At 43.0% G+C, this 13998-nt stretch overlaps 1 protein-coding gene and 1 pseudogene across 1 annotated transcript; both read left to right on the forward strand.

Annotated features, from left to right (window-relative positions):
• Nucleotides 1-1061: 1061 nt before the first annotated feature.
• LOC110534009 (fermitin family homolog 3) lies at nucleotides 1062-10732 on the forward strand. The gene is given in 7 exon segments (XM_036990397.1): nucleotides 1062-2048; nucleotides 2707-2848; nucleotides 3108-3345; nucleotides 9642-9758; nucleotides 9892-10054; nucleotides 10200-10268; nucleotides 10387-10732. Coding segments are annotated over 6 exon segments (747 nt in total). The 5' UTR covers nucleotides 1062-2048; nucleotide 2707; the 3' UTR covers nucleotides 10406-10732.
• On the forward strand, nucleotides 10543-12601 carry LOC110533118 (annotated as a pseudogene).
• Nucleotides 12602-13998: the final 1397 nt, after the last annotated feature.

Genomic DNA, 13998 nt, shown 5'->3' on the forward strand with positions numbered 1-13998 from the left:
AGGAGGCATGAGGACTGTAGATGTGGCCAGGGCAATAAATTGCAATGTCCGTACTGTGGGACGCCTAAGACAGCTACAGGGAGACAGGAGGGACAGCTGATCATCCTTGCAGTGGCAGACCACGTGTAACAACACCTGCACAGGATTGGTACATCCGAACATCACACCTACGGGACAGGTACAGGATGGCAACAACTGCCCAAGTTACACCAGGAATGCACAATCCCTACATCAGTGCTCAGACTGTCCGCAATAGGCTGAGAAAGGCTGGACTGGGGGCTTGTATGCCTGTTGTCTGGTTAGGACCCGAATTACATCACCGGCAACAACGTTGCCTATGAGTACAAACCCACCGTTGCTGGACCAGACAGAACTGGCAAAAAGTGCTCTACTGACGAGTCGCAGTTTTGTCTCACCAGGGGGTGATGATCAGATTTGTGTTTATCATCGATGGAATGTTTGTTACACTGAGGCCTGTACTCTGAAGCACGATCGATTTGGAAGTGGAGGGTCCATCATGGTCTCGGGCGGTGTGTCACAGCATCATCGGACTAAGCTTGTTGTCATTGCAGGCAATCTCAACGCTGTGCGTTACAGGGAAGACCTCCTCCCTCATGTGTTACCTTTCCTGCAGGCTCATCCTGATATGACCCTCCAGCATGACAATGCCACCAGCTATACTGCTCGTTCTGTGCATGATTTCCTGCAAGACAGGAATGTCAGTGTTCTGCCATGACCAGCGAAGAGCCCGGATCTCAATCCCATTGAGCACATCTGGGACCTGTTGGATCGGAGGGTGTGGGCTAGGGCCATTCCCCCCCAGAAATATCCAGGAATTTGCAGGTGCCTTGGTGGAAGAGTGGGATAACATCTCATCGCAAGAACGGGCAAATCTGGCGCAGTCCATGAGGAGAAGATACACTACACTACAGTAGTTAATGCAGCTGGTGGCCACACCAGATACTGACTGTTACTTTTGATTTTGACCCCCCCCCCCTTTGTTCAGGGACACATTATTCCATTTATGTTAGTCACATGTCTGTGGAACCTGTTCAGTTTATGTCTCAGTTGTTGAATCTTATGTTAATACAAATATTTACACATGTTAAGTTTGCTGAAAATAAACGCAGTCGACAGTGAGAGGACGTTTATTTCTATATTGATCCGTTTCTGTGGTTATGCATCCTTCTGCTTCTATTTTCTTCTGCTTCTATTTTTCCAAACTGGGAAAAACCTTCGAGCATGTTCCACTTTTGCTAATCAGTATGGCTTTTCGTACTGCTTGGTTTAAAAAAAAGTTACCGTTCTTTCTAAATGTACGGGAAAGTATTTCCCTAATGCCCTGAAAACAAACCTTGCATCTCATGATTAACCTGTAATTGACCACTAGAGGGTCTTTCTCAGGAGTGTCTAAACTCCACCGACCCATTAACAGACTATGTTAGTGATGCACTAGAGCTTTGGTATCATTTTTTCCAGTAGTTTTGTAAGTAGTGCTCGAGTCAAAAACGTGTCCCTGAACATTGTGTGCTACGTCATCCATTTCGTATGATATGTTACGTCCTGCATAAAATATTTTACAATTTCCAATTCGTACAATATTTTAAAATGTATAAGCGCTTAAGATCCTGGATTGCATCTTTAACTATCCATTTTTCTTCTCTCCAATTTTTATTGTAGAATATATATTTTTTAGATGGCAACTAGTCAAGTTGTTCTTATAACTATCCCAATACCAATATGTGTTTACACATATGGAAAATGATTCTTGCATGTTTGTCAAAACAATAGTTGCTCAGCAACAGTATCTGATAACTCCCCCTTTAAAACAACCACCTACAGCCCTGATGGTATGTGAAAGAGGAACAGTCCTCTATCTCTTGACATTTTACACAGGATATGACCGCAGCCACTAAGACCGAGAGGGAGATAGACAGGAGGAAGTGACCGAGATATTTCACAAGCTGCAATGACCACCCAACAGTGGTAGAGACTGAGGGCACCTGGTGTTTGACTCTAAAGAACATTTGGTTTGGGACTACAACTAGGTAAGGGAACAACAATGTCCTCCCGGGGCAGAGACTATAGAGACACTGATAGAGATACTCTATGAAAATGGAGACAGACAGGGTGATGTTGAGGCACAGGCCAGTAATAGAATTGCCCACACTGAATAGTGGCTTACTGGTGTAACGTTTTATGATAATCTATGATAATCTAACAGTCCAATTGGCCTTGTCCTAAAAGGAGGAGCAGATATAAAGCTTGGATAGGGGGTATTGGGGTAATTGAACCGATGACTAAGAAAGGGGTCATTCATTTACAGGAAGTAATATGATTTTGCTCTGTCTTATTATAATGTGTTGGTGGAGTACATTATTACAGTATATTTTAATGTGGGGAATAGCCAAGACTAGGGTTGCCTAAGATTTGACCTGTAGTTTGATTCAGGGCATTACCATGTTCCCCAGTTTTGTCTGTCTATAAATAACCGTACACTATCAGAGTTCAGCATTTTACTTTACTTTTTGCTTTAATTGAAAAAATGTGTTAATGTGTGTTACTATCTTAAATGTGGCATAACCCGATGGTTGTATTACCACATTGTAATACAGCGTCTTCAAACGAGAGTTTATTGTTAAAGCCATAATGTAGCACAATTAATACCAATAATAAAAGATGAGTGCTATATTTTCCCTCTGTAAGTATGGCTTCTTGGGATCTGTCTGTGACAGTGGAGGAGCTTGGCCTTGAGGCTACACCCTTCAAAGTTAGCGTGACCTCAGACCTGCGCATTGGTGGTGTTGTGTTCAGAATTGTGGAGAAGACACGTGAGTTCCCTACCAATGTACACTTCAACTTCCATCTTGGGACTATATTTAAGATACAGTATATTTTTAGATTGCATATGAGTATATATTTTGTAATTTCTCAGGGTTGTTGATATCTTTTAATCGTGGGGTGTAGTAAGTGATTAGAGACGTACTCCACAATCTGTAAATCAGAACATGAATAATTGATTTCAAAACAAGATTCAAAGTATCTATGAGACACGCCATAAATGTGTTGATATAAAGCAGCGACAGACTCCTCTGTACACCACATAGATAAAGCAGGACTGGTCAGACCATGCCCTGTTGTGGGAGCAGAAGCAGCAGTAGCTGCTCCAGCTCTACTGGACCCTTGAGAAGTATGAGATCCATGCCGATGTTCGCCTGAGCCCCCCCCCCCCCCCCCAGCACAAGCCCCTGACACTGGGCCTACCCAACGGGACCACTCTGAGGCTTCAGGCCTGCTTCTCTAGTCCAGTCTTCCAAACTGTTATGGGGGTCTGTCGTCTGCTGAGTAAGTACATGTATGAGGAGTTCCTACCTAAATAAAAGTAAGAAGTTATTGTTGCAGATATTATTGTAATTGGAACACATAAAAGCAGAACATTATCTACAGTAACAAACATGATACAACATCAGGTACAATAACTAAATTCCCCTGTTACACCTGGATGCATCAGTTAAGATTACATGGGTACTATCCTATGGAACCGCTGGTGGAAATTAAGGAGAGAAACAACCAAATATCATAAGACAAGGGGGGGTGCAGGGGCCACATTAAGTTCTCAGCAGAGGTTACTCTCAAAGTAGTCGAGGAATGGCTACCAGACCTTGTAAAACAAACTTTTGAGTGGAGCCACGGGTGAAATATTTTAGCTTTGAGATGGGCCATAACATTTCATAACCCAGTGAGCATGTGATGGCTTGGTATCGGACTTCCAATTAAAAACAAGAAGGCATAAAAATTGTGGTGAAGTCAATGATAAAAATATTTAAAAAATACAAAAATATAAACGCAACGTGTAACAAATTAAAAGACTTTACTGAGTTACAGTTCACATAAGCAAATCAGTCCATTAAAATAAATTCAATAGGCCCTAATCTACCGTGTGGATTTCACATTTCTGGGAATACAGATATGCATCTAATGGTCACAGATACCTTTAAAAAAATGTCTTCAATGGCTTTGTGAACACAATGGCTTTGTGAACACCATCTACTGCATCTTACCTATGCCGTTCTGTACCATCACTCATTCATATATCTTTATGTACATATTCTTTATCCCTTTACACTTGCGTTTATAAGGTAGTAGTTGTGGAATTGTTAGGTTAGATTACTCGTTTGTTATTACTGCATTGTCGGAACTAGAAAAACAAGCATTTCTCTACACTCGCATTGGCATCTGCTAACCATATGTATGTGACAAATAAAATGTGATTTGAAGTTGCTGGATATTGGCGGGAACAGGAACACGCTGCCGTACACGTCGATCCAGAGCATCCCAAACATGATCAATGGATAACATGTCTGGCGTGTAAGCAGGCCATGAAAAAACTGGGCCATTTTCAGCTTCCAGGAATTGTGCACAGATTCTCATGACATGGGGCCGTGCATTATCATGCTGAAACGTGAGATGATGGCGGCAGATGATTGACACGACAATGGGCCTCAGGATCTCGTCAAGGTATCTCTGTGCATTCAAATTGCCATTGATAAAATGTAAAATGCCTGCCCATATCATAACCCCACCGCCACCATGGGGCACTCATGCTAGTGGTCGTCGTAGGTGAGCATTTGTCCACTGAAGTTGGTTACATTGCCAAACTTCGGTCAGGTCAAGACCCTGGGTAGGATGAAAGCAGGCAGATGAGCTTCCCTGAAACGGTTCATGACAGTTTGTGCAGAAGTTCTTTGGTTGTGCAAACCCACAGTTTCATCAGCTGTCTGGGTGATTGGTCTCAGACCATCCCACATGTAAAGAAGTCACATGTGGAGGTGCTGGGCTGGCGTGGTTACACGTGGTCTGCGGTTGCGAGGCCGGTTGGATGTACTGCCAAATTTGGTGTTTAATCAGCTTCTTGATATGCCACACCTGTCAGATGAATGGCTTGGCTTGTCTTGACAAAGGAAAAATACTCACTAACCGGGATGTAAACGAATTTGTGCACAAAATTCAAGCAAAATAAGGTTTTTGAGCATATGGAACATTTCTGGGATCTTTTATTTCAGCACATTAAACATGGGACTAACACTTTACATGTTGCGTATATATTTTTAGCTTACATAATATAATGTGTACGTTCTTTTATGTATTATTTGTTTGTTTAATATAATGTAAAAGTATGCATTAAGGTGTCTAATAGAATAAACGTGGCAAAAAAAGTGCCAAGATGGAGGCACGGTGGCTTCAACACAGCGCTATCTGTCAGAAATCTAGTGTATATATAAAACATTGAGTAAAATAGACACAATAAAAATGAACATTCTTCCACATATTTTTACATTTTATTTAACCAGGTAGGCCAGTTGAGAACAAGTTATCATTTACAACTGAGACCTGGCCAAGATAATGCAAAGCAGTGTGATTAAAAACAACAACACAGCTACACATAAACAAACGTACAGTCAATAACACAATATAAAAATCTATGTACAGTGTGTGCAAATGTAATAGAGTAGGGAGGTAAGGCAATAAATAGGCCATAGAGGCGAAATAATTACAATTTAGTATTAACACTGGAGTGATAGATGTACAGATGATGATGTGAAAGTTGAGATTCTGGGGTGCAAAAGAGCAAGAGGATAAATAGCAATATGGGGATGAGGTAGTTGGGTGTGCTATTTACAGATTGGCTGTGTACAGGTACAGTGATCGGTAAGCTGCTCTGACAGCTGATGCTTAAAGTTAGAGAAAGAGATATAAGACTCCAGCTTCAGTGATTTTTGCAATTCGTTCCAGTCATTGGCAGCAGAGAACTGGAAGGAAAGGCGGCCAAAGCAAGTTTTGGCTTTGGGGATGACCAGTAAATTATACCTGCAGGAGCGCGTGCTATGGGTTGGTGTTGCTATGGTGACCAGTGATCTGAGATAAGGCGGGGCTTTACCTAGCAAAGACTTAGATGACCTGGAGCCAGTGGGTTTGGCAACGATTATGTAGTGAGTGCCAGCCAACGAGAGCATACAGGTCGCAGTGGTGGGTAGTATATGGTGCTTTGGTGACAAAACGGATGTCACTGTGATAGACTACATCCAGTTTGCTGAGTAGAGTGTTGGAGGCGATTTTATAAATGACATCGCCGAAGTCAAGGATCGGTAGGATAGTCAGTTTTACGAGGGTATGTTTGGCAGCATGTGTAAAGGAGGCTTTGTTGAGAAATTGGAAGCTGATACTAGATTTTATTTTGGATTGGAGATGCTTAATGTGAGTCTGGAAGGAGAGTTTACAATCTAACCAGACACCTAGATATTTGTAGTTGTCCACATATTCTAAGTCAGAACCGTCCAGAATAGTGATGATAGTCGGGCAGGCGGGTGCAGGCAATAATCGGTTGAAGAGCATGGATTTAGTTTTACTAGCATTTAAAAGCAGTTGTAGGCCACGGAAGGAGTGTTGTATGGCATTGAAGCTCGTTTGGAGGTTTGTTAACACAGTGTCCAAAGAAGGGCCAGATGTATACAGAATGGTGTCGTCTGCGTAGAGTTGGATCAGAGAATCACCAGCAGCAAGAGCGACATCATTGATATATACTGAGAAAATAGTCAGCCTGAGAATTGAACCTTGTGGCACACCCATAGAGACTGCAACAGGTCCAGACAACAGACCCTCCGATTTGACACACTGAACTCTATCTGAGAAGTAGTTGGTGAACAAGGCGAGGCAGTCATTTGACTGCCAAAGCTATTGAGTCTGCCGATAAAAATGCGGTGATTGACTGAGACGAAAGCCTTGGCCAGGTCGCTGAAGACGGCTGCACAGTACAGTCTTTTATCGATGGCGGTTATGATATCATTTAGGACCTTGATCGTGGCTGAGGTGTACCAATGACCAGCTCGGAAACCAGATTGCATAGTGGAGAATGTACGGTGGGATTTGAAATGGTCGGTGATCTGTTTGTTAATTTGGCTTGCAAAGATTTTAGAAAGGCATGGCAGGATGGATATATGTCTATAACAGTTTGGGCCGAATACTTTCGCAAGGCACTGTATTTGATGAGAACAATATGGGATCATTTGAACAAATCAGAAATTAATGACATTTTCCCAATAAAGTCTTCCTACTCTACTTACAAATAAGGTCACATTTTTCTAAACATGTGGGAGAGAAGATCTCCAAAGTCTACTGAATTGGAAAAACTGAAATGTTAAGTACAATAGTCACTTAGCTAATTAATTTGATAAAATCCTTTCTCACTCCAGATCTTGTGTATGCCATGTGTAGAATTGTGCTGGGAGAATGATTTACAGTGCCTTGCGAAAGTATTCGGCCCCCTTGAACTTTGCGACCTTTTGCCACATTTCAGGCTTCAAACATAAAGATATGAAACTGTATTTTTTTGTGAAGAATCAACAACAAGTGGGACACAATCATGAAGTGGAACGACATTTATTGGATATTTCAAACTTTTTTAACAAATCAAAAACTGAACAATTGGGCGTGCAAAATTATTCAGCCCCCTTAAGTTAATACTTTGTAGCGCCACCTTTTGCTGCGATTACAGCTGTAAGTCGCTTGGGGTATGTCTCTATCAGTTTTGCACATCGAGAGACTGAATTTTTTTCCCATTCCTCCTTGCAAAACAGCTCGAGCTCAGTGAGGTTGGATGGAGAGCATTTGTGAACAGCAGTTTTCAGTTCTTTCCACAGATTCTCGATTGGATTCAGGTCTGGACTTTGACTTGGCCATTCTAACACCTGGATATGTTTATTTTTGAACCATTCCATTGTAGATTTTGCTTTATGTTTTGGATGATTGTCTTGTTGGAAGACAAATCTCCGTCCCAGTCTCAGGTCTTTTGCAGACTCCATCAGGTTTTCTTCCAGAATGGTCCTGTATTTGTATTCTCCATCCATCTTCCCATCAATTTTAACCATCTTCCCTGTCCCTGCTGAAGAAAAGCAGGCCCAAACCATGATGCTGCCACCACCATGTTTGACAGTGGGGATGGTGTGTTCAGCTGTGTTGCTTTTACGCCAAACATAACGTTTTGCATTGTTGCCAAAAAGTTACATTTTGGTTTCATCTGACCAGAGCACCTTCTTCCACATGTTTGGTGTGTCTCCCAGGTGGCTTGTGGCAAACTTTAAACAACACTTTTTATGGATATCTTTAAGAAATGGCTTTCTTCTTGCCACTCTTCCATAAAGGCCAGATTTGTGCAATATACGACTGATTGTTGTCCTATGGACAGAGTCTCCCACCTCAGCTGTAGATCTCTGCAGTTCATCCAGAGTGACCACGGGCCTCTTGGCTGCATCTCTGATCAGTCTTCTCCTTGTATGAGCTGAAAGTTTAGAGGGACGGCCAGGTCTTGGTAGATTTGCAGTGGTCTGATACTCCTTCCATTTCAATATTATCGCTTGCACAGTGCTCCTTGGGATGTTTAAAGCTTGGGAAATATTTTTGTATCCAAATCCGGCTTTAAACTTCTTCACAACAGTATCTCGGACCTGCCTGGTGTGTTCCTTGTTCTTCATGATGCTCTCTGCGCTTTTAACGGACCTCTGAGACTATCACAGTGCAGGTGCATTTATACGGAGACTTGATTACACACAGGTGGATTGTATTTATCATCATTAGTCATTTAGGTCAACATTGGATCATTCAGGGATCCTCACTGAACTTCTGGAGAGAGTTTGCTGCACTGAAAGTAAAGGGGCTGAATAATTTTGCATGCCCAATTTTTCAGTTTTTGATTTGTTAAAAAAGTTTGAAATATCCAATAAATGTCGTTCCACTTCATGATTGTGTCCCACTTGTTGTTGATTCTTCACAAAAAAATCCAGTTTTATATCTTTATGTTTGAAGCCTGAAATGTGGCAAAAGGTCGCAAAGTTCAAGGGGGCCGAATACTTTCGCAAGGCACTGTAGGTGTCCACCTTTCTTCTGAAATATGGGAACATATCTGGAAAAAAGAAATGTTTTGAATAATTGTATCCATTTCAAATTTCTGTATAGAGAATATTTGACCCCTAGGAAATTGAAACTCATGCAACCTTCAGTGTCTGACAAATGTTGGGACTGTTGTAGGGGCTATGGACAATTTATACATAATGTCTGGAAATGCCCTAAATGAATTCGATATTGGTCCATGGTATTGAAATAATTTTTAGTCATTACCGGAATACAGGAATACAGTGCATTTGGAAAGTATTCAGATCCCTTGACTTTTTTTCACGTTGTTATGTTTACAGTTTTTTTCTAAAATTGATTAAATATTTTTTCCCCCCTTATCAATCTACACACAATACCAGATGATTACAAAGCAAAAACAGGCTTTCAGAAATTTTTGCAAATGTATTAAAAATAAAAAACTGAAATACCTTATTTACATAAGTATTCAGACCCTTTACTCAGAAATCTCACCTCCAATCTCACCTCCCATGAATGCTTTACATGCGGATCCAGGCTCAAACATTCATCAAGCCAGCTGGTGGGTGGGAGAGATGGGAAAGAGGGGAAATCTTTTTTGTAAAGTTGCGAATCTGCAGGTACCTGAAGAAGTGCATCTGGGCTATACCGAGCTCTCTAACTAGAGGTTTATTGTTGCAGGTGTTAAATCAGTATTCCCTCGCACTGCTCATTCTCAGACATGCGTCACCCAGAGGAGCTGTCGTTGTTACGGCCAGTGGAGGAGAAGAAAAAGAAGAAAGACACGGAGGAGGAAGTAGTAGTATATGATCTAACAAGCCTTCGTATCTCGTCAGGTAGGTCCAGTGGAATTGGTGGTACACTTCAAATTTCAAAATGGATGGGCAACATTAAGTACAATAGCTTTCGCTGTACAGTACATACCAAATGTCATGTAACATATCCTAACTGCATGTGTAATAACGACAGGTCCAGCTCACACCCTGTCCAATGGCAAGCCTGTGCACTTTGCTGACTCACCCCAGACTGAGGCTGTGTATAAGATGTTGTCTGTCAGCCTACCTGCTCCTGAGGCTATCACCAAGATGCCCCGTCCCACCAGCCTTGTGGACAAGGCCCAAGTTCACAGCAGGTGAGTGTCTGTGTGTTCACAACAAATATGTTTAGGTATGCGTATGTTACTCTGTGTATTGTTAGTGAAAAAGAACAGGGTGTAATTCAATTAATTACATGTGTTTTATTGTGGACTGGATTCGTCTTGTTCTCTGCTCCAACAGGGAGTGCAGGAGCATGACAGACTGCTGCTACACTTCAAATACTACTGCTTCCATGACCTGCAGCCCAAGGTAGGCCTGCAACATGCTTTCTGAGGGGCTATCGATTATTTCCTTCTTCTACCTCATGGTGGCCATGAATTGTGCTGTGTGTAATCGGTCACTTTATCTACCTCGTCTCCGTCTCCAGTATGACGCAGTCCGTCTGACCCAGATGTTTTAGCAGGCTCGCTGGGCCATCTTGTTGGAGGATGTTGGCTGCACAGAGGAAGAGATGATGCTCTTTGCTGCCCTTCAGGAAAACAAACAAGAACTGTCCCCAAAGGGTATTCTCTGTCTATGACACATTGCTTCCCTTGTCTTTCACACTGTTATACGTTTGTGTGTGCGCTATCCTCAGCACCACATTGGTAAGGTGTCTCTGCCAGAGCCCCGGCTGATGACATCATGTCCTGCCATGGATGACCTTGACTCCGCCCTTCAGTGTTTGGAGGTGAAGATGGATGCAGAGGAGAGCAGCGCTGAAGACATGCTGGTTAGTCCCTCTGATTCTCCATCATACTGTAGCAGTCTGTAATGGTGATCAGGGTTGGTTTGTAAGGAAGCAAAAAAAGTGACATGGAAAAAGTTTAATTGCAACCGCACATGACACAAAATAGACACAGGGTTTTATCTCTTCACAGGAAACAATGAGGGTAGCACCAGAGCTGCATGACTACTTGAACATCTTCAGGTAAGATGGGTTGACAACATACATCACTGCTGGCTGGCTGAACGCCCTCTGACTCACATCCATCTTTCTGCCGGTGACCACCTTTTCCTGCCATGGATTTTAGATTGGATATCGATCACACAAGATATATGAGACTCTGAGAGTCTGGATGAGTGTTTATAGACACACACACACACACACACTAACCGCAGCTACGGTTATATTGACATGCTCACTCACACAGACATACAACTGCGTACCCTTTCCAATGTTGCTAAAAACCCTTAGCATTCTAGTTTGTTTCATCTCACTCTCTCCTAGACCAAAGAGACTGACACTAAAGGGCTATAAGCAGTTCTGGTTCACGTTCAACAACACATCCATCTCCTACTACAAGAGTAAAGAGGAGAGCCTCACGGAGCCCATTCAGCAGATGAACCTCAAAGGTCATATGTACTGACATTCACTGTGATGAAAATGCCCACCCACGTGCACATACTCTACATTCAGCCCACATTTTCACATAGAACCACAACCACACAAGTTGACACGAAGATGTGTAGTACGTAGAGCATCAGAAAGGACATTCTAGATATAATGACGTTTCTTCACTGGTGACTTTATTAACAAGCCAAATGAGTCCAAACTGGTCCCATAAGGAAGTGCTGTGCTCCCCAGGCTGTGAGGTGGTCCCAGACGTTAGTGTGGCTGGTCAGAAGTTCTGCATCAGACTGCTGATTCCTGGGGCTCAGGGCATGAATGAGGTCTACCTACGCTGTGAGAATGGAAGGAACTCAATGCTCAGCTCACTCTGTTCGAAGCACTCTTCCTATAAGTAAAAAGCTATTCGAATTTGATCACTGATTAATGTACATGTATATACAGTGGGGCAAAAAAGGTATTTAGTCAGCCACCAATTGTGCATGTTCTCCCACTTAAAAAGATGAGAGAGGCCTGTAATTTTCATCATAGGTACACTTCAACTATGACAGACAAAATGAGAAAACAAAATCCAGAAAATCACATTGTAGGATTTTTAATGAATTTATTTGCAAACTTGCACAATTGGTGGCTGACTAAATACTTTTTTGCCCCACTGTAACCTGTCCCAAGGAATAGACCCAACTGCTATGAGAACAGTTTCCTCTTTAGTGTCACCCTGACCCTACATATAAATGTACTATATCCCACTATGCTATGATTTCTTTCCATCTTTCCATATGTCCATTCCTCCCCCTTCCACTAGGAGCTGCAGTACAGCAGGTGGATGGCAGCTTGCCGTTTAGCCTCCAAGGGGAAGACCCTAGCAGACAGCTCCTTCTCTAATGAGGTGCAGAATATCCAGTCCTTCCTGGCCATGCAGCGAACCACCCCCGGGGTCAATGCTGCTCAGACTGATGACATCATCAACACACACGGCCTTGTATCCCCACACTACCACAAAAAGTACAAGTCCAAACAGGTAAGAGTCATGTGATCTGGGCAGAACGCGAATGTATGGTAAGAGAAGCAAACAATATGATTCCGTCTCCAGGGATTCTAACCATTCCTCTGCTCTGTCAGCTAACTCCTCGCATCCTGGAATCCTATCAGAATGTGGCCCAGCTCTCTCTAACAGATGCTCTCCTCAGGTTTCTTCAGATCTGGCAGGCTCTAACCTGAATTCGGGGTGTGTTATCTTGTGGTGAGGTGAGTACATGTCTTTTTGTCAAATAGTCAAATCAAATTGTATTTGTCACATGCGCAGAATACAACAGGTGTAGTAGACCTTACAGTGAAATGCTTACTTACAAGCCCTTAACCAACAATGCTTTAAGAAGTTAAGAAAAAAAGTGTTTTGCATAAAATAGATAAGTAGAAAATAAAAGTAACAAATAATGAAACAGCAGCAGTAAAATAACAAGCGAGGGTATATACAGGGGGTACCAGTACAGAGTCAATGTGCGGGGGCACCGGTCAGGCGAGGTCATTTAGGTTGTATGTACATGTAGGTAGAGTTAAAGTGACTATGCATAGATTATAAACAGAGAGTAGCAGCGGTGTAAAAGAGGAGTCTGGGTAGCCCTTTGATTAGCTGTTCAGGAGTCTTATGGCTTGGGGGTAGAAGCTGTTAAGAAGCCTTTTGGACCTCGACTTGGCGCTCCGGTACTGCTTGCCGTGCGGTAGCAGAGAGTACAGTCTATGACTAGGGTGGCTGGAGTCTGACAATTTCTAGGGCTTAATATGACACTGCCTGATATAGAGGTCCTGGATGGCAGGAAGCTTGGCTCCAGTGATGTACTGGGCCATACGTACTAACCTCTGTAGTGCCTTGCGGTCGGAGGCCGAGCAGTTGCCATACCAGGCAGTGATGTTTCTTCATGTATCTGTTACTTGGTCTGTATTCTATCAAATATGTATTAATAATAATAATATTTCATTTGTAAAGTGCATTTCCCAGGCTCAATGTGCATAAGGTATAAAACAAAACACACAAAAATGAATGTGCGGGTAGAACATTCCAGAGCCGAGAGGCCACATTAAGGCCTGTCACCCATGCTGCACAGATTTGTGGACTGGTGTGACCAGTGCCTGTCACCCATGCTGCACAGATTTGTGGACTGGTGTGACCAGGGCCTGTCACCCATGCTACACAGATTTGTGGACTGGTGTGATCAGGGCCTGTCACCCATGCTACACAGATTTGTGGACTGGTGTGACCAGGGCCTGTCACCCATGCTGCACAGATTTGTGGACTGGTGTGACCAGGGCCTGTCACCCATGCTACACAGATTTGTGGACTGGTGTGACCAGGGCCTGTCACCCATGCTGCACAGATTTGTGGACTGGTGTGACCAGGGCCTGTCACCCATGCTGCACAGATTTGTGGACTGGTGTGACCAGGGCCTGTCACCCATGCTGCACAGATTTGTGGACTTGTGTGACCAGGGCCTGTCACCCATGCTGCACAGATTTGTGGACTGGTGTGACCAGGGCCTGGTTTCCCGATAGCGATGGAACTTAGGCTTACGAGTATTTTAACGATGCAGCTTTCCTATAATGGCCAAAGATGTAACACGTGTTACCCAAAACACCATGCAGAGAGAACGG

Source organism: Oncorhynchus mykiss, chromosome 10, assembly GCF_013265735.2.
Source record: "Oncorhynchus mykiss isolate Arlee chromosome 10, USDA_OmykA_1.1, whole genome shotgun sequence".
Classification (NCBI taxonomy): domain Eukaryota; kingdom Metazoa; phylum Chordata; class Actinopteri; order Salmoniformes; family Salmonidae; genus Oncorhynchus; species Oncorhynchus mykiss.